Source organism: Arabidopsis thaliana, chromosome 3, assembly GCF_000001735.4.
Source record: "Arabidopsis thaliana chromosome 3, partial sequence".
Classification (NCBI taxonomy): Eukaryota; Viridiplantae; Streptophyta; class Magnoliopsida; order Brassicales; family Brassicaceae; genus Arabidopsis; species Arabidopsis thaliana.
In genome coordinates, this window is record NC_003074.8 from 8688467 (window position 1) to 8705559 (window position 17093).

At 36.4% G+C, this 17093-nt stretch overlaps 9 protein-coding genes across 13 annotated transcripts; 2 read left to right on the forward strand and 7 right to left on the reverse strand.

Moving 5' to 3' along the window:
- Positions 1-1122: 1122 nt before the first annotated feature.
- AT3G24060 (Plant self-incompatibility protein S1 family) lies at positions 1123-1566 on the reverse strand (the record flags this gene model as incomplete). Its single annotated transcript, NM_113311.1, has 1 exon — positions 1123-1566. The coding sequence occupies one exon, from the start codon at positions 1564-1566 to the stop codon at positions 1123-1125; it is 444 nt and encodes a 147-aa protein (NP_189048.1).
- Positions 1567-2107: 541 nt separating this feature from the next.
- AT3G24065 (Plant self-incompatibility protein S1 family) lies at positions 2108-2689 on the reverse strand. The gene has a single exon (NM_148746.2). The coding sequence runs from the start codon at positions 2676-2678 to the stop codon at positions 2271-2273; it is 408 nt and encodes a 135-aa protein (NP_683588.1). The 5' UTR covers positions 2679-2689; the 3' UTR covers positions 2108-2270.
- Positions 2690-3724: 1035 nt separating this feature from the next.
- On the reverse strand, positions 3725-4210 carry AT3G24068 (Plant self-incompatibility protein S1 family). The gene has a single exon (NM_001035677.2). The coding sequence runs from the start codon at positions 4199-4201 to the stop codon at positions 3800-3802; it is 402 nt and encodes a 133-aa protein (NP_001030754.1). The 5' UTR covers positions 4202-4210; the 3' UTR covers positions 3725-3799.
- A 384-nt stretch (positions 4211-4594) lies between these two features.
- Positions 4595-6304, forward strand: AT3G24070 (Zinc knuckle (CCHC-type) family protein). The gene has a single exon (NM_113312.3). The coding sequence runs from the start codon at positions 5077-5079 to the stop codon at positions 5863-5865; it is 789 nt and encodes a 262-aa protein (NP_566743.1). The 5' UTR covers positions 4595-5076; the 3' UTR covers positions 5866-6304.
- Positions 6305-6400: 96 nt separating this feature from the next.
- AT3G24080 (KRR1 family protein) lies at positions 6401-8676 on the reverse strand. 4 transcript variants are annotated; one of them, NM_001338666.1, is made up of 2 exons: positions 6845-8663; positions 6401-6814 (listed from the first exon to the last, which is right to left on the reverse strand). In NM_001338666.1, exons 1-2 carry the CDS (start codon positions 8639-8641, stop codon positions 6725-6727), a joined length of 1887 nt encoding a protein of 628 aa, NP_001326131.1. In that variant the 5' UTR covers positions 8642-8663; the 3' UTR covers positions 6401-6724. The 4 variants fall into 4 exon arrangements, with proteins under 4 accessions (NP_001326131.1, NP_189050.2, NP_001326130.1 ...); NM_001338667.1 differs by having other exon boundaries at positions 6439-6814; positions 6851-8676; NM_001125215.2 differs by having other exon boundaries at positions 6439-6814; positions 6839-8676.
- Positions 8677-9218: 542 nt separating this feature from the next.
- GFAT (putative glucosamine-fructose-6-phosphate aminotransferase) lies at positions 9219-12586 on the reverse strand. The gene is made up of 10 exons (NM_113314.4): positions 12298-12586; positions 12037-12209; positions 11849-11957; positions 11607-11752; positions 11171-11335; positions 10574-10931; positions 10254-10504; positions 10053-10167; positions 9557-9981; positions 9219-9455 (listed from the first exon to the last, which is right to left on the reverse strand). Exons 1-10 carry the CDS (start codon positions 12503-12505, stop codon positions 9372-9374), a joined length of 2034 nt encoding a protein of 677 aa, NP_189051.3. The 5' UTR covers positions 12506-12586; the 3' UTR covers positions 9219-9371.
- Positions 12587-12855: 269 nt separating this feature from the next.
- Positions 12856-14000, reverse strand: AT3G24093 (Paired amphipathic helix (PAH2) superfamily protein). Its single transcript, NM_001035678.2, has one exon. It carries the CDS (start codon positions 13842-13844, stop codon positions 12996-12998), a length of 849 nt encoding a protein of 282 aa, NP_001030755.1. The 5' UTR covers positions 13845-14000; the 3' UTR covers positions 12856-12995.
- A 753-nt stretch (positions 14001-14753) lies between these two features.
- Positions 14754-15845, forward strand: AT3G24100 (Uncharacterized protein family SERF). The gene is made up of 3 exons (NM_113315.4): positions 14754-14913; positions 15299-15401; positions 15480-15845. Exons 1-3 carry the CDS (start codon positions 14907-14909, stop codon positions 15577-15579), a joined length of 210 nt encoding a protein of 69 aa, NP_189052.2. The 5' UTR covers positions 14754-14906; the 3' UTR covers positions 15580-15845.
- On the reverse strand, positions 15742-17084 carry AT3G24110 (Calcium-binding EF-hand family protein). 2 transcript variants are annotated; one of them, NM_001338668.1, is made up of 5 exons: positions 17034-17084; positions 16752-16952; positions 16418-16620; positions 16169-16349; positions 15742-16072 (listed from the first exon to the last, which is right to left on the reverse strand). In NM_001338668.1, exons 1-5 carry the CDS (start codon positions 17035-17037, stop codon positions 15963-15965), a joined length of 699 nt encoding a protein of 232 aa, NP_001319629.1. In that variant the 5' UTR covers positions 17038-17084; the 3' UTR covers positions 15742-15962. The 2 variants fall into 2 exon arrangements, with proteins under 2 accessions (NP_001319629.1, NP_189053.1); NM_113316.2 differs by having other exon boundaries at positions 16752-17084.
- Between the last annotated feature and the right edge of the window lie 9 nt (positions 17085-17093).

Sequence of the window (17093 nt, forward strand, 5' to 3'; positions counted from 1 at the left end):
GTATGATTGGAGGGAGAGTCAGTGAGTGTGGAGTAGTAGTCACATGGGGGATTTGATACTTAGCTAATATTATTGCACATGCCTTTACTCTTCTTCTTCCCCGATCCACCAACTCCATTGTCTCCATTCTACGCCATGAATCATATCATCACTTTTTTTTTCTTTCTAAATTATTCAATACATATATGTATCTAACATATTTTATTTCATTGTATATCTATACTATTTTTTGTAGATATTTTGCATTTATATAGAAATCTATCTATGAATTCAAGTGATTGTATGTATCACTATGATTCTTTTATGTTGAGTATCTGATTGTTAATGGAAAATAATATCTTATAACTTATAAGCCATGGCAATGTGCATATTGGGATGGTTAGGTATATCAAAATTTGACTTTTGAATTGTATACTACATTATCATTCTTGTAATTTTTTTTGTTAGTGTATAAGGAACAATGTATCTTTTACATGGAACAATACATCTAACTATTAGAGGTAATTCAGTTCATAGCCGTAAAAATAAAGTTAGCGGATATTTTACTTATACTATGATATTTGAATCCTAGATTAACAAAGAACCACTACTCATGTGAATAAACTAAGCATTAGATCCAAATACCATTGAGGCATTGACACTGATATTAAGTTTTGGTGATAAAAGGAAGAAAATCATATTCATAAACAATTGTCTTTAACAAATAGAAGCTATTGGGCTGAAGTGGCAGTGTGCTCTTTGTCTTTTAGGATCTGACAAAACATATGTGGACTTTAACAAAACGAAAATGGGCCAGACAACTAAATGCTATCTCAACATATTTGGAATCTCAACTCCCTTTTTTTTTGTCATATGAATCCGTTATTAGTAGCTAACTAGACCTTCTAATGAAGCCATAATACCTCTCAAATAACTTAATGATAGACTTCGGCAAAAAGAAAACAAATCCCTCAGAAGACAACTCGCAAATCTTTCGGAAGCAGCGTTGTCATTAAGAACCATGACAATTTGACGCCTCAATCAAAATCACAACCTAAGTTTTTATTAGCATTTGATGCCCAGTTTGCGTTAACGTCAGTGATTATAGATCTTTTGTACATAAACAAGACAAGAAAAAGAAGCTTATAACCAAGAAAAATCCTTGGTCCAATAAACCTCATCACTACTAAAATAAAATCCATCTTCTCTAACGGACCAAGAACACTTCTTAGTAGATCCACATCTATTGCTGTCTCTAGAAACCTTAAACGCCTCGAACTGTTTCCTCTTTGAATCCCACTTCATTGTACATGTGTACTCTGCCATCCATGACCACAAATCGATCTTGGCCGTCCATTCGAAGTCATCACCTTCTTGAAGCGCACGACCACCGAGATCTCCTTGCGGCGAAGTGCACCAGATAACTAGAGGGAGAGAAGAGTTGTCTCTGAAGCTGTTGATCACACGCACGTCGAATTCTTCTCCTAGAAACATAGTTTGTGGCTGAAGCATCAACGTGAAGATGATCGTTAAGGAGATGGCGATAAGCATAAACAGAAGAAGAATGATTGTTTTTCGAGTGTTCATGTTTTTTTTTTTCTTCTTAAACAATGCAAAGTACAGTTTGAATTTTCTTAAATATGAAATTTCACAATAATTAACTAGATTTGTTTCTAATTTATTAAGGAAAAATGAAAATGGAAACATATAATTAAAAATGGCAGAACCAGATATAAAAAATCTTATCTAATAATTAATAAATCTAAAAAGTAGCACGAGAAAGGAAACAAATTTCGAAAATCAATGGGTTATGTGAATAAAAGGAACACAATATAATATTTGTTTTGGAAAATAAATGAAATCTAAAAATTATATAATAGGGATCACTTCGGATTATAATGAGATACATGAGAGATTGGCGGGCACATATTGATGAAATTTTCCTTGTGTGATTATATTTTATATATAGCCATCAACCATTTGTGACTTCTTATGAATGAATATCCATAAGGATTTGTGAGAGATCAAAATAAACAAATGACTATATATGTCCATGGCGTAGAAAAATAAGCACAAGAAAGATAAGAAAACTAAACGACATAGGATAAAAGAGGAAGAAAAGAGAGCTCGGAGGTGAAAATAATCATACTTTTATTTTTTTGTGACTTCTTATGAATACATAAGGGGTTTTATAACTACAATTATATCATAAAGTTTAAGCATACTCTAAGAGTATTATGATATATATATAACTCAACGATACAATAACACAATGCAAGTTGTTTTGGGAATCACCATTTATATTGCTTTTGGTATTTATGAATAGAAGCGACGTATAGGTAGAAACCATCAGGATTGATTTGCCATAGACAAGAACCATCGGGTTTGCATCTTGATTTGTCTCTATCGAGATCAAAGAGGACGAAAGGAGTCATTTTGGCCGATGATGAGAAGATGACGCAATTCCATCTAGTTGATTGGTCGGTGTCAAACATAAGCACGTAAGTCTCACCTCGAAATAACACCTGAGACGAAGTATCTAATTTGGACGAGGTGCATCTTATGGTGAACGGATGAGAGTCAAGTGCAAGGTTGTTGGTTACCTTTACGGTGAAGACTGGAGCCGTGAAAGATAACGAAGAAGTAAAGGCTAAGGCTAAGGAGACAAGGAAGAGGCTATATGCTTTGGTGGATATCATCTTTAGTTTTGTTTTACACACTATATATCAATATTCGAGTGAATCATATATATATATAAGAAACTTCTTTGACTCACAATGTAATGATCTTACCATGTAATCTTTTAATAATAAAAATGAGTCAAGTCAAGCAATGAGTCAAGTCAAGTCAAGAAATTTATCAAAAGGAAATTAATAATGAAATATGCATAAAAGGACCACGAATCAGAAAAGAGTTAACAAACTAGCCATGGTATGAGTGTACACCATCGCTCTTCGATTACAATTACTCGTATACCCATTTAAGCATTTTATTTGTTGAATGCTATTTGTTTCTGGCATAACCGTGGGGATTACAAACCGGGATGACAAATAGAGAAAGAATGCGAATAAGCAGAAAATGTTAGGATACCTATTCTATAAGAAAACAAGAATTTGTTGACAAAAGAAAGAAAGTTCGCTAAAAGAGTTATTTAGTGTCTCAAAATAAAGAGATCATTGTTTCCACAAATAGCTAGCATATAATCATCAAAAATACAAGAATGAGATATTTACAAAAAAAAATAAAAAAAATTAATACATTTTATCACAACACACTAGTGAACTAAAATCCATAGACATATACACCATCAGTGATGGTCCATCCCCATGCGAGTGGATTACAAATATATAATTTAACATAAGTGTGTAAACGGAGAAAAACTAGGTTTACAAGCGTTTTCTTTTTTCCTAAGACGGAGGTGATGTTGTTGAAGTGTTACGTTGGAAACTGTATGATGACGAAACTCTATCAAAAAAGACGAAAGGATGATGAAACGCAATGGTTACCACAATTATTTCAGATTTTAAGAATGAGATAATTTCATAATTAAAAAAAAAAAAAAAAATTTATGATGATGTTAAGTATCGGTTCTTAAAGTGATAACATCGAGTTAGCCAACTTTCGTATATGTGATATGAAGAAGAAAAAAAATTGAATCATACGTATGTTTTCGTTACGACACCTAAACCAAGTTCTTTTCTGTGATTTCTTCTTATGAACTAAATCATATCATAAATTTAAAAATACCTTAGAAATCTTATAATTATATTATATTATACGACTGAACGATACAATAACACAATGCATATTGTTTGGTGTATCACCAATTGAATTGCTTTTGGTATTTCTGAATAGAAGCGACATATAGGTAAAGACCATCAGGATTGATTTGCCATAGACAAAAACCATCGGATCTGCATCTTGATTTGTCTCTATTAAGATCAAAGATGACGAAACTACTCTTTCTTGCTCCCGATGAGATGTCACAAGTCCATTTAACTGATCGGTTTGTGTCAAACCCAAACTCGGAACTCTGACCTTGAGATACAACAGCAGACCAAATATCTTTTTGTGGCGAGATGCAACTTATGGAGATCGGATTAGAGCCAGGTGCAAGGTTGTTGCTTATCTTTATGGTGAAGACTGGAGCCGCCAAAGATAACCAAGAGGTCGTTAAGGCTAAGGAGACCAGGAAGAGGCTATATGCTTTGGTGGATATCATCTTTTGTTTGTATCAATATTTGTGTGAATTAATCATTTATATAAGAAACTTATTTGACTCCCATATATAGTAATGATCTAATTACCATACATAATTATCAAAAAGATAGAAAAAGAGTCAAAATCAATAAATTAGTAACTAAATTAAAAACTGATTCTTAAAGAGTACTCTAATTAATTAGAGAGAAATTTACAAACTAGTGTTTGGTAGACTATTAAAAATAAAATAAAATGAATCAACACCATTTTTCATTCTCTTCAAGAATCCCATTAAAAGTCAAAACCATGTTTGGGCTAGGAAAAATATGTTTGGGCTTTAGTAGGCCCAACTACCCAAAATAACCACATAAAGTAAACGGTTATCATTAATGGGCGGTTACTAATACTTAATAAATATAAATATAGTTAAATTAATATCATTTCTAGAGCTTATCCTAATTTCTCTCCCTTTCGAAAATCGAAACAAATCGGTGCGATTACTCCGTTTTGAATTTCACCGGCGACGATGGCTTTGAACAATCCGCGAAGAACACGGAGATATCTCGCTTTAGGTTTAGCCGATGAACCAATCGCCGTACCAGAAACCGTTTACGCTCAAGTCCGTGAGAAAAAACGTCAAAGCTTGGTTTGTCGAGTTCTTAGCCCTAGAAGACAAGATCTCTACTCTGTGATCGATAAACTCCGTCTTGAGTGGTGTCTCGGAGGATATGAATGTCATGGACGCATTATCGGCGGCGGGAAGTGTCAGTTCGTGTTTGAGAAAGAGCGGGATTTAGAAATGGTTCTTTGGTTGGTCCTTACACGTTTGATGGATGGCTCGTTGTGTTGCAGAAATGGGAAGATGAGCAAGGTCCTGAGTTTTTGAAGTCGGTGCCTATGTGGTTGAAGATTCGTGGGATTCCGATTCAGTATCTTTGTGATGGGACGGTTCGTGAGATTGCTTCGTCTATGGGTGAGGTAATGGAAGTTGAATTAGATGATGGAATGGTTGATTTGAGTTCTGTGCGTGCTCGTGTGAATGTTTGTGTGGATACACGTTTGTGTTTTAAGAAAGTGGCGAGGTTTGATTCTGGAGAGGTTAAGATTGTGAGTTTTAGGTATGAGGATATTGGTATGAGTAAAGCGAGGTTTAAGTTTTGTTTTAATTGTGGGGATATGAATCATTTGGCTAGGAATTGTTTGATCCCTTGGGTTGATGTTCCTGATCCTTATGAACGTTCTCTTTCACCACCGCCTCATGAGTCTAACTCTGATGGTTCTGCTGAGGGCAACTGTGGTGATGGTGGAACTTCTTCTGGTACTTTGGAGCTGCTCGAATTGGTGGATGCGGTTCAGGACTTTCCTGTTGGGGATGGTGAGCAGCTCGAATTGGCGGGTGTGGTTCAGGACTTGCCTGTTGGGGATGGTGAGCAGCAGCAGCAAGGTCTTGATGGTGTTGAGGAAGCTAATGCTACGCAGGTGGATTCTGAAATGGTTGGAATTTCATCTGAGGGGTCTAAAAGGAAGTTTGATGCGGTGGAGCAGGGTGATGAAAATCCGGAAAAGCGGCTTAGAGGAATCACTGATGCAACTGAGGGAGGAAGCACTGACGCAACTCAGGGAGGAAGCACTGATGCAACTGAGGAGGGTTTAGGGGTTAGCCTTAAGCCACTTCAAGGAGAATGATCATATGAAAGTTAGGACTGTTAGGGCTCTGGGTTATAAAGACGTTTCCTAACAGTGTTTAATGTCTTATAGGGTTATCCGAAAGGCATAGTTTGTTCTGAAACAGTATGTATAAAAGGGTACTACGTAGGTTGGCTACGTAGGTCGTCGGTAGTGTTTCTAGGTTCTGCAATCGTTTTGGTCCACAGCGGAGATGAGATCGTAATGTAGTCAATGCTGGGTATAGTGATTTGGTGTATGCCGGATTGCTGGGTTTAGAGTTTCATTTTGAAAACATTATGGTCTGCTCTTGCTGTCTTACTGTTTTTCTCTAGATTTCTGTAAGACTTCAGTTTCTGCAAACTCTTTACTTGACTTAATGTATAATTAAGTTATTAAGTAGTTTGTTTTCTCTCGTTTGCCGCAATCACTATTTTAACTGATTATAACTTTCAAAGTACCCAGTGTTACTTATAAAATAATTTTTATAACTTTATAAGCACCAAAATTTGGATCATAGATACAAAATTAAAAGATCATGATCACTTTCTTGAAATTGGAGTTTCTCTTAGTTGATAACTTATCAAAGAATTGTTACATAAATGAACCAATGATTCTTCGAGTCTAAAAGAATAATAAAGAATCAAAACTGACGAAGAAAGATTGATATAAATTCAAAACACTGAAGAACAATGAAACTAAAACTTATACAGTTCGAAAACTGATAAACTTAAAATATCTATAATAGGAAACGATAAAGCTAAAACTCTCTATGATCTCACTAACTTAGGAGATAACAAGAGTAAATTCGAGAACTTAAAATGTAGCTCAAAACTTAAAAAGAACAGAAATGAAAATGCATTAGTTTCCCTTTTTATTATTATGCTTTCCCATACGCAGCCATTCTGCTAGGAGGAAGCTTCTTCTCTGCTTGACGCCTTCTTCTCTTGGCCTTTCTCGATAGTTTAGCCTCAGCCTCAGCCTCAGCCTCAGCCTCAGCCTCAGCCTCAGCCTCAGCCTCAGCCTCTTTCGGTGTTGGTTTGGTCTCAACAACATCATTCTTCTTCCTCTTCTTGCTTTTCTTCTCATCGTGTTTACCCTCCCACAACTCCCTGATCTTACGTTTCTGCTCCTTGACCTTATGCCTATTCACCTCCCAATCCTTTTCCACATAAGGAGCCATTTTCTTCAATGGCACATATTGGTTCAGCTCTGCGTCATCTAAGGTAAGTATCTCTCCTGTATCCAGTTCAAATCTGTTTGGTTGTACTTTCGCATACTTAAACCTTGTTCTCAATTCTCCAATTGTATCCTCATAATCTAGCTTGTAGTACTCCTCCATCAAAGCTTCTTTCGTCTTTTGTACAAGAGACGTTTTTCGCTTTCTCTTCCTCTTACCCTCTGCCTCCTTCTCCTCATCTACTTCCTCTTCTTCTTCGTCTTCCTCTTCCTCTTCATCTTCTTCTTCTTCTTCATCAATACCCAACATGTTTTCCTTATGCTTCAAAACCTTTTCTCTTGCGGCTGCAAAAACATCCCCACCTTTAGTCACATCCCAATCTTTAGGAAGTCCAAGCAATTCATCTTCCTTGTCAAAATCTGGTTTCTCTCCATCATCATCCTCATCACTATTCAAATCCGAATCCTCCTCACCATAGTACTTATCATCAAACGCAGCTTTCATCATCTTATCATACTCCTCAGGATCAAACTCATCATCAAAATCTTTGGCATCTAACGGACACTCTTCTCCATCCTTAAAACCAGCAACAGAAAGCACCTTCTTCATCTTCTCCTTAATCTCCTTCTTCTTAACATTCTTCAACCGCTTCAACTCCTCTTTCCTCACATCATCCTCCTTCTTCATCCTCTCGTCTTTATTCTTCCTCTGCGCCTTCCTCGCATTATCCTTCTTCCTCACCGACCCTTCCACAACCCTAGACTGACCCATAACAGTGTCCCCAGCATTCTCATCTTCATGCCTATAGTTTAATAAATCCAACGGTCTTCCTGCCTCAAAATCCTCCTGATCCCAAACCTCGTGATCATCCTCACTCAACTCCTTCAACTCTTCTTCACCTGGAACCCTCTCCTCTTTCTCCTTCCACAACTGTTTCACCAAGTAATCTTTCAAAAACTGATTCTCAGTAGCCTCAGCTTCATCACCATAATACTCATCCATTTTCTTAGCTAACTCCTCATCAACCTCCACATCATCATCTCCTTCCTTCTCCACAACTCTCAAAAAATCATCATCTTCACCACTCTCGTTCCCTTCAGCTTTCCAAGCATCAGTCACAGCTTTCCTCGTTTCTTTCTGCTCCTCAGCGTAAGTCCTAACTTTCCTCTCCTCATCTTCCTCAACAAACTCAGGACCTCCCTCAAGCAAATGCTGTGCCTGAACATCTTTCAAATACATCTTCTTCTTCTTCTTCTTCTTTTTCGTATCCTTCTTATCAACCTCATCTTCTTCACTACTCTCATCATCATACTCATAGAACTTAGCATCTTTGTCCTTAATAATAGGATCCTTTTTCTTTACCTTAATCAACAAATCAACGAATTTGAGATTGCTTTCTGGATTTCCAAGATCAGAATCCGGCTCAGACTCCGTCTCAGGCTCTTCCTCGGACTCGCTGAAGAGACCTTGCTTATTCTTCTCTTCGTATCGCTGAAGATCCTCGCGTTCCTTGTTGTGCAACAATCTCTTAGCGAAATCGTTATCGACATCGAAACCTTTGAACTGTGAAAGTTCGCCGTCGTCATCATCTGGTATCGCTTTCGGCCGCCCCATCATGCTACTAGGGCTTCTGCAAAATTGTTCAACTTAAGTCTTTCTCCTATTTATACTTCGTCATTTATACAGAATTGCGCAAAAGACCTTCTTACTTTTCTATATTCTCAAAATTTGACAAAACTATTATTTATTGAAAATAACAAGAAATAATTCACTACCAAAATTGATTATAGATGTTTTATGATTGTTGTCAATGTCGGTTCGATATAAAGGTTCATATTTGGTGTTATAGTATAAACTAGGTATGGACATTCGGATTTGGTTTGGTTTGTTTTGGATTGAGATAGTTTGGATATAAAAGTTTTGTATCGAATCGGAGTTATTATGGTTTGGTTTCGGTAAGTATTGGACTTAGATTGGTTTCAGGAAGGAAAAACAGTAAGAATTTTTTTATGTCTACTTTGTTTAGTTTCAAAACCAGGTTTTCAGATATATTGTTCGGTTGTTGGTTGGATTCAAGTATAAATATTGAAAAATCTATTCAGGTTTTATGACTATAGATTCGGTTTTGGAACCGGATTTTTCGGTTCGGTTCATGTTCAGTTTTCGAGTTTAATGCCTAAGCCCAATATTAAACTGAAAAAACAAAAAAAAAATATATATTGTTTTGGGATTTTAGACAAAAAAAGCGTGGCAAAGTAAACGATGGTTAACATAATTTTCTTTAAAAAAAATCCAAAAGGACGAGGCAAAACTATACAGGCTAGAGTCAAATATCTTTAAGATCTCTCTATTGAGTAGTCACACTCTTTGCCAGATTCCTCGGTTGATCAACATTGTGACCTCTCAAAACAGTCAGATGATAAGCCAACAACTGTACCCAAGAAGAAGAAGAAAAAAAACACCATAAACACGTCGAAAACGAAAAAAAAAAATACATAGATTATAGATTGATTTAGAGGTTAAGAATTTTACCTGTAATGGCACTATATTAATAACAGGTTGTAAACAATCTTCAACTTGAGGAACTTCGATAGCTCGACAAGAACCACTCGAGCTTACCGATGCAGCATCACCTTTTGAGCACATTACTATTAGTCTCCCTTTGCGTGCGTGAAGTTGCTGAATCACAGATTGTTGTTTACTGAAACAAGCATCACGAGTGGCAATCACAGCTATGGGGAGATTCTCATCAACCAAAGCTAAAGGTCCATGTTTCATTTCTCCTGCAAGTATTCCTTCACTGTGCATAAGTGCTACTTCTTTTACTTTTAATGCTCCTTCTAAAGCTGTTGCGTAGTTGTATCCTCTGCCAAACACTAGCAGTGACTGCTCGTCTATCAAGAGTTGCGCGAGATCTTTCATTTCATCGTCTAGCTTTAGTACTTCCTTAACCTTATCTGCAGTCAAATAAGATTGCTTAAAAACAGTCTTCAGAGGAAGTAACTTTTCTCTAATTTACTCGACTTACACGGCAAATCAAGTAGTCCATCGATTATAGCTTCCCGTCTCTTTTGGCTGGAGATTGTGTCACTTCCTATTGCTAAAGCTAGCATTACCATTACCACAATCTGACTTGTATATGCCTGATAATGTTTGTGAACGCAAAGGTTTTTAACCTCCAAATCCAGGAAGATGTATGAATATACATTCAGGGATTTACAAAAAGTACCTTTGTACTTGCGACACCAATCTCAGCTCCTGCGTTTATATGGACACCACAGTGTGTTTTTCTAGCTATGGAGCTCCCAACGGTGTTAGTTATGCCGACACATAATGCACCGTTTTCTCGAGCATAGTCCAAAGCAAGTAGTGTATCTGCAGTTTCACCAGACTGACTCACAAACACCGCGGTATCTTCTCTGTATATTGGACCTTGCCGGTCCCATAGATCACTAGCAATCTCCATACTGACTGGTATACCTATGGAAAGACTTCAGTTAGCAGAGTCAATTTCAAATCAAGAAAACATACAGTTTTAGTAGCAATTACCAGAGAGTTCTTCAAGGATAGGTCTTGATGCAAGAGCGGCATTGTAACTTGTCCCACATCCAATAAAAACTATACGCCGGCTGCGTCTTATGGTCTTTAGGTGATCTTTCAGCCCACCTAAGAGGACGGTTTTCGTTTTACGTGAACCACCGCGTATAAGTCGGCCTCTCATTGTAGTAGTTAAAGATTCTGGCTGCTCGTGGATTTCCTTTTGCATGTAATGATCATATTTTCCCTTGCTTATTTGCTCTACCTCCATCTCTAGAACAGATAAGGCACGTTCCACTGAAGCAGGTCTCGATAAACCATTACACCTTCCCCTCTCATTTTCAAACTTAAGTATTGATACACCTCCATCCTGTTAATAAAATGTGGAAGTGGTAAGCACAAAGAATCTGCATAAACAATATTAATAACATATGGTTATCTGTCATGATATTTGTTACATGTTTCAGTTGGTACTTGTGAATGCTGCACATATTCTCAGTGATCAGTCAATAAGATTAGTTGGTCAGACGCTAGAATTCAACATTCATACTTAACTTTGACAGGGAATGAATACACACTAACTAAAATATAACTGAATAATTGTTATACCTTGAGATTGACAACTTCGCCATCTTCAATCACCAAAACTTTCTTTGTGTGCTCAACAAGAGCATGTGGATCACTTGATAGGAAAAACTCCTTGGGATGGTCATTCTTAGATAGAAAGTGAGCATCTTGGAAAACATGACTATTGCTCTCACCTTGATCTAGCTCCTACGAAAGCATATGCAAAAGTAAGGTATACCGCAGTTGCTTACAAACCCAAAAGGTTCCGATTCTGTGAGTGAAAAAGGAGGTGAGAAAATAAAAGCTAGCATCATGATCCAGTTAGAATCTTAAGTACACAAATCAAGCTAGCAATATGAAGCAACTGTGCCACTATCCACGCTAAAACAATCAACTTTTGCTTCTATAAGTATTTAAGAGAGACTAGCAAGGAAACGAATAACAGCCCTCTTGATTCTAGTGACAAAGAGTTACTTACTTTAACACCTAAAAGCAATGGACTACCAAGCTTGCACGCAATTAACTCATTCGGATAATGCCAGCTTTTAAATATAAGAGCATAAGCTCCTTCAAGATGCCTCATCACTTCAAACACAACTTCACAGAATGTAACAGTTTGTCCACCTACAAAGCATAAGAAATAGATATCCCCATGAAAATGAGCATACTAACTAAATCAAAACAACCACTACTTCAAATCTCATGCACAATAAGCATTACCTTCTTCATTAGCTTTGTCAAAAACAAACTTAGCAAGCTTAGGAATTACTTCAGTATCTGTGTCCGATTCAAAAGTAAATCCATGCCTCACTAACGTTTCTTTCAATACCTAACAACAAGAACAGAATCAAAATGTGTTCTTTTTATCACCAAACTCTTTTTAACATAAGAAATGAGAAGTTAGAAACCTCATAGTTAGTGATAACACCATTATGAACCACCAAAAAATCATCTCCAGGACCAGAAGATTGAGGATGACTATTCCTTGGAGCTGGCTCACCATGAGTAGCCCACCTCGTATGTGCAATTCCAGCATGAAAGTAGAAAACTTCGTCTAGATTCAAATCCGTATTCGTAATCTCTGCAAAAATCGAGAAACAACAACACACAAAAATTCAGAAAGGCGACGACTTTGGATTCAAAATTCAGAGATCCGTAAGTAAAGTAACCTTCGTTAACGGAATTAACAAGTGATTCAATGTTTCCTGCTTGACGAAACACGAGAGGAGAAGAAGAAGGAGAAGAATTATCAATGGCGATTCCAGCAGAATCGTAGCCTCTGTATTCAAGACGACGAAGACCATTGAAGAGAACATCGAGAATGTATCGTCTCTCTTTGTTCGCGTGAAAATTCAGATACGCGAAGATTCCACACATGGTTGTTGTAATCTCTCTTTTGAAAGAAAATGTTTCTCAGTTTTTCGAGGGAAGATGAAGAAGAAGTAAGGAACGGTGAGATTCTTATTTTTTGACTCAGATTTGGGTTTGACTTTGTAAATACGATCCATAAGTTTGGATAGTTTCGTCTTTTTCACTTCTGTCAGGAGCTATGACGTGGTTGTTCCTGATTGGACAGATAGCGAGTTTGCTTTTTTGTTGGAGCGGAACCGCTACGCGTGGCTAGTGTCACGTGCTGATATAGGCCACTAGCCACTGTCCCTAAGTTCAGATCAATTCATAATTAAATACAGTAAAAATCAATTCATAATTAGGAATCTCTCTGTTTTGAACATGTGGTTTATAAGTTATCATTATGTTAATCAAGTTTCAAAAGCCAAATATCAATCTAAATAGAATAGTAGACACAATATCCTAATTAACCCTAACAAACCAAATACTTCCCTTAACAAAAAAAAAACACAACATTCTACCGTACCCAATCAAAAACAACCAATGATTCATTCACTTTTCGCACTTTCTCAAGCGACTTTGTTCTGTTCTTGAGCAACTCGTTGTACTTCCTCTGCAAATTTGGTAAAATTCTTCTAACTCCAAGTTTCGGATCTTTCATGATTCCTCGTGGCAACTTTCTGCGTCGTTGTTTGTAAAACCGTCTAATGGCTCCATAAACACCCACCTCCGGCTTCTCATTATCCTCCGCCACCGCAAACTTAATGGCCGATTCTATGGCATGAAAGTACATATCATCTTTGAACAGCTCGTCCTCTTCCCCACGCGTCATCTCATCTCGTTTCTCATCTTGTATTAAACCGTGGTCGAGTAGGATCATCCTAAACTCCTCTTTTAGACGAGGATAATCTCGTAACATTAGGTCAACATCATCTTTTAAAATCTGCACATCGTTATGTTCCTTGAACCTCACGAAAGCCTCTATAAGCACTCCACATAATTCCTCGCAGTCTCTTCTCAACGACTTTAAGAACTCCTTTATTCGTTTAACATTCTTTGGATCAACAAAAACTTCCTTTTGACGAGAACTGGAATTCGAATCTTCCAGAAATCGATCAAAGGCATCGAGCAAAACGTCGCAGTTCTTGAAAATAGTCGTGATTCTGTTTTTGAGATCGACTTCGCTCAAAGATCCAGAATAGTAAAGCTTCATTGCAGTAGTATATCGAAGGAAGATTCCTCTGTGGTTTCCTTTTTCATCAATCTCTTTTACTTTCTTCACGAACTCCAACGCTCGCTTAAACTCTTTCTGCGAGCAATCGTTGGGGAGTTTTATCGGATACTTGTTCGTCGTATGCATTATCATAAACTTGTTAATCTCTCTTCTGTGTTTGTATTTTTTGTTGAGTAAAAATGTAAACTTATCTCTATATATATAGGAGATAGTCAGATAGAGCTGTTTCTATTTCCTAATCCATATCCGAGTAGGCGTTTTTAGAAAATGGAAAATCTGCTGTCAAACAAAAAAAAAAAATGGAAATCCTAATACATATTATATTTTAAACTTAATAAAATATATCATGTCATACACATGGCAATCCCATTTTTATTATATTGTTTCATGGTATATACAATGCTCTGTTTTAGTCATGTGCAAATTCTAATGATTTTTATTAATAATTCACTTATAAATATATATATCATAAAAATCAACAACATGTCATACATCAACAGAAGTAGTGTCTTTATAAAACTTGAAAATAATCATAGTAAAATTAGTAGTGACAGATTTTAAAAAATGACAAGCTTATGCTAGTACTTTACAAAATAAATAGCATTATATAAATATTTTACTGTAGTATGAGTCAATACTTTTTAAATTATTAATTTAGTCAATATATGTTAGATGCAAATGTATTTTAATTATTTTTTTTATTGACCAATACTTTGGTAGTATAATATTAGTAGTATTAGATATTATTGGCTATAAATAGATTCAACATTGAAACACAAATACAATTAAAACCAAAACAAAAAGTAAAAAATGGCTAAGTTCATTGTACTCAAAATCACATCAAGAAAAAGCACTGAAATCATACATAGGTCTCAATTTGGTGCCCCCAAACCGGATTTTTAACAAACCGAAAATGTACATTAATTTCCCTCAAAATAGGAAAACCGGAAAACCAAAAAAATCAGTAAACCGAACCCAACGGATAATAAAGAAAAGAAAACCAAAGTCTAGGCCTAGAAATTTCGATGGTATGGAAATTACGATTTTGGACCCAAAACAATATGTACAAAAAATCATATAAATAATCGAATTTATTCCATCAAATCTTCTTCCTTGTCTGGATTTGGTTCACCATCGTCGGAAATCTCTGATCTCTCTCAGGATCGCTTGTTCGCTACGCAGATCTCACCTGCCATGACTCATATCCTTCTCTACTCGTTTGATTTCTGTTTGTTCCAAATCTGTTTCTCACCTTAAATTTGATTTTGTTTTCAATAAGTTCTGTGTTTTGTTTGCACGACTGTTCAATTACGAAACTTCGATTCGGTTGGCGTGTTATACAAGGCTGAAATGACCTAAAAAATTGAAAATATTAGGGTTTTGTTTTTGAATTAGTTATTGTCATTGATTTCTCCGCCTTGAATCGTATGGTTTTGAAGTTGTACCAAGACTGGAGATTTTGGATGCTCCTTTCACGAGTTCTTGAAGGGTTTGCTAAATTTTGTGTGCTTTTATCGATTTTGATCTGAAAGAAATTAGCATTGTTTTCTTTAATTCTTGCTTTTGTTATGATTGCGAATTTGCACGAGGAAGTCAAAGAGAGCGTGACCGTGAAAGGGCTCTAGCTCGAACCGGAGGCAAAGGAAAGAACAAAGATGATGGATTAACTCCTGAGCAACGTCGTGAAAGGTAACCAAATTTGTATATGTTCTTGAATCTGATTACAACGTTAATCTCTATGGATTGATCGATTTCATTGTGCTTTAGAGATGCAAAAGCATTGCAAGAGAAGACTGCAAAGAAAGCTGCTCAAGCCGCTGCTGCAGCTAGTTCCGGAGGAGGAGGAGGCAAAGGAAACAATAAGTGAGAAAAAATGATCTATGCTTCGATGTTTGTAACTGTGCTTTTGAATATGAAAGTTTGGTGTTTGTGTTGAGAATGTTTTGGCTTCGTTTGGTTTGAGTTTGTATCAAAACTTAGACTTGGTGATGTACTTTGATTAAACCAATGATTACTCTTACAATATCTATGATTACAAGTACATTTGTCCAAATTCTTTGTTCTCAATTGAGACAGATCTTGCTTTGTTTTTACTTGTTTGATAGTTTGTTTGTTGGAGTGGTTTGAGAATGATACAGAGTACATATGTACAGAGGAAACCAAATTAATCATTTGATACATAATTGATAATGGAATATGGTTTTTGAGAGGTAAAATATATGTGCAGAATCTTTTGTTTAAGTTGTTTCTTTAGCTGCTCATAAAATCATCATCTGCATCATCAAGACCAACCCAACTCATGAAAGCAAATAGAAACTCTCTAAAACCCACTTTCCCTTTTCTTCCCCAATCCATTTCTTCTGCATTACACCATAAAGATAGAATCCAATGAGTATATATAATCCAATTCATCAAAACAATGAGAATTGAAGAGTGTGCGTGAGATTCATATGTACCAAATCTCATGTTGGTGACATGTGAAGGAGATCTTTCTAGCGGATAGTCTTCGTTGTTCAATGTCTTTATCACATCAGCCTTGTTTAATTTCCCTTTACCGTCTTTGTCCAAAAACAAGAACACTTCTACTATTGGATCAAATATAGACTCAACCAACTTTGGACCCATCTCTCTCGATTCCTAAGAAACACACTACATATTTTAGCTTAAATAGTCAATATATTCATCATCATGTCACTGATTATTACCGTGCTGGATTCAGAGGAAGGTTTCGCCAGAAGATAGATGAGACAGAGAAGGACTATAAACTCATTGAATTGTATCCCTTTGCTTCCATCAACGTCACACCAACTATATAAACCTTTCACTTCTTCATCCGATAAACTCAGCTTTAGTTCCTCTAAACATTTCTTCAGCTCCTCGATATCGATTGTCCCGTTTGTATCATTATCTGCGAATGTATCCGCAGAACAAAAAAAAGTTCAAAACTAAAGTGGAATCTTGCTAAAGAAAATACTTAATCCTTCTTTTAGCTTAGGAAACTTCAAGAAAAAATGCTTCAAGAATATCAAGAAAATGTACCGTATGATTCGAAAACGCTTCTGATGTTTCTTAATCCTTCTCTTAGCTTAGGAAACTTCATGATTATTGAATCCATAGACTTTAAACTCCTGTGTCCCGGATAAATACTCCGGCTCTCCACCATTTTCCGTGCAAGCTTCGCATCCAGCTCTGCATACTTCTTGTTGTTCTCCGAGTTAACACAGCAGCAAAGCATGTTTCCTACACGGTTTTTTGTATTTCAAAACTATGAATCAAACCATAAGAACATAGCAAATGAAATTTCGAGAAATGAGAACTCACTCATGTTAATTCTGATGTTTGTTGAAAAGATGGATGAGAGGAACAAGGCGTAAGTAGATA

Excerpts from the sequence above, each read along its gene's own strand:
- AT3G24110 (NM_001338668.1), bottom strand. Across the intron at positions 16,621-16,751 it reads AAGCGTTTTCGAATCATACG|ATAATGATACAAACGGGACA; the intron begins GTACATTTTCTT and ends ATACATTCGCAG. Across the intron at positions 16,073-16,168 it reads TGTCACCAACATGAGATTTG|AAGAAATGGATTGGGGAAGA; the intron begins GTACATATGAAT and ends GGTGTAATGCAG.
- AT3G24068 (NM_001035677.2), bottom strand. The coding sequence starts at position 4,201 with ATGATATCCACCAAAGCATATAGCCTCTTCCTGGTCTCCTTAGCCTTA.
- GFAT (NM_113314.4), bottom strand. The coding sequence starts at position 12,505 with ATGTGTGGAATCTTCGCGTATCTGAATTTTCACGCGAACAAAGAGAGA. Across the intron at positions 12,210-12,297 it reads TGTTAATTCCGTTAACGAAG|AGATTACGAATACGGATTTG; the intron begins GTTACTTTACTT and ends CGATTTTTGCAG. Across the intron at positions 10,505-10,573 it reads TATCCTTGAAGAACTCTCTG|GTATACCAGTCAGTATGGAG; the intron begins GTAATTGCTACT and ends GTCTTTCCATAG.
- AT3G24100 (NM_113315.4), top strand. Across the intron at positions 15,402-15,479 it reads CCTGAGCAACGTCGTGAAAG|AGATGCAAAAGCATTGCAAG; the intron begins GTAACCAAATTT and ends ATTGTGCTTTAG.
- AT3G24070 (NM_113312.3), top strand. The coding sequence starts at position 5,077 with ATGTGGTTGAAGATTCGTGGGATTCCGATTCAGTATCTTTGTGATGGG.
- AT3G24065 (NM_148746.2), bottom strand. The coding sequence starts at position 2,678 with ATGATATCCACCAAAGCATATAGCCTCTTCCTTGTCTCCTTAGCCTTA.
- AT3G24080 (NM_113313.4), bottom strand. The coding sequence starts at position 8,641 with ATGATGGGGCGGCCGAAAGCGATACCAGATGATGACGACGGCGAACTT.
- AT3G24093 (NM_001035678.2), bottom strand. The coding sequence starts at position 13,844 with ATGATAATGCATACGACGAACAAGTATCCGATAAAACTCCCCAACGAT.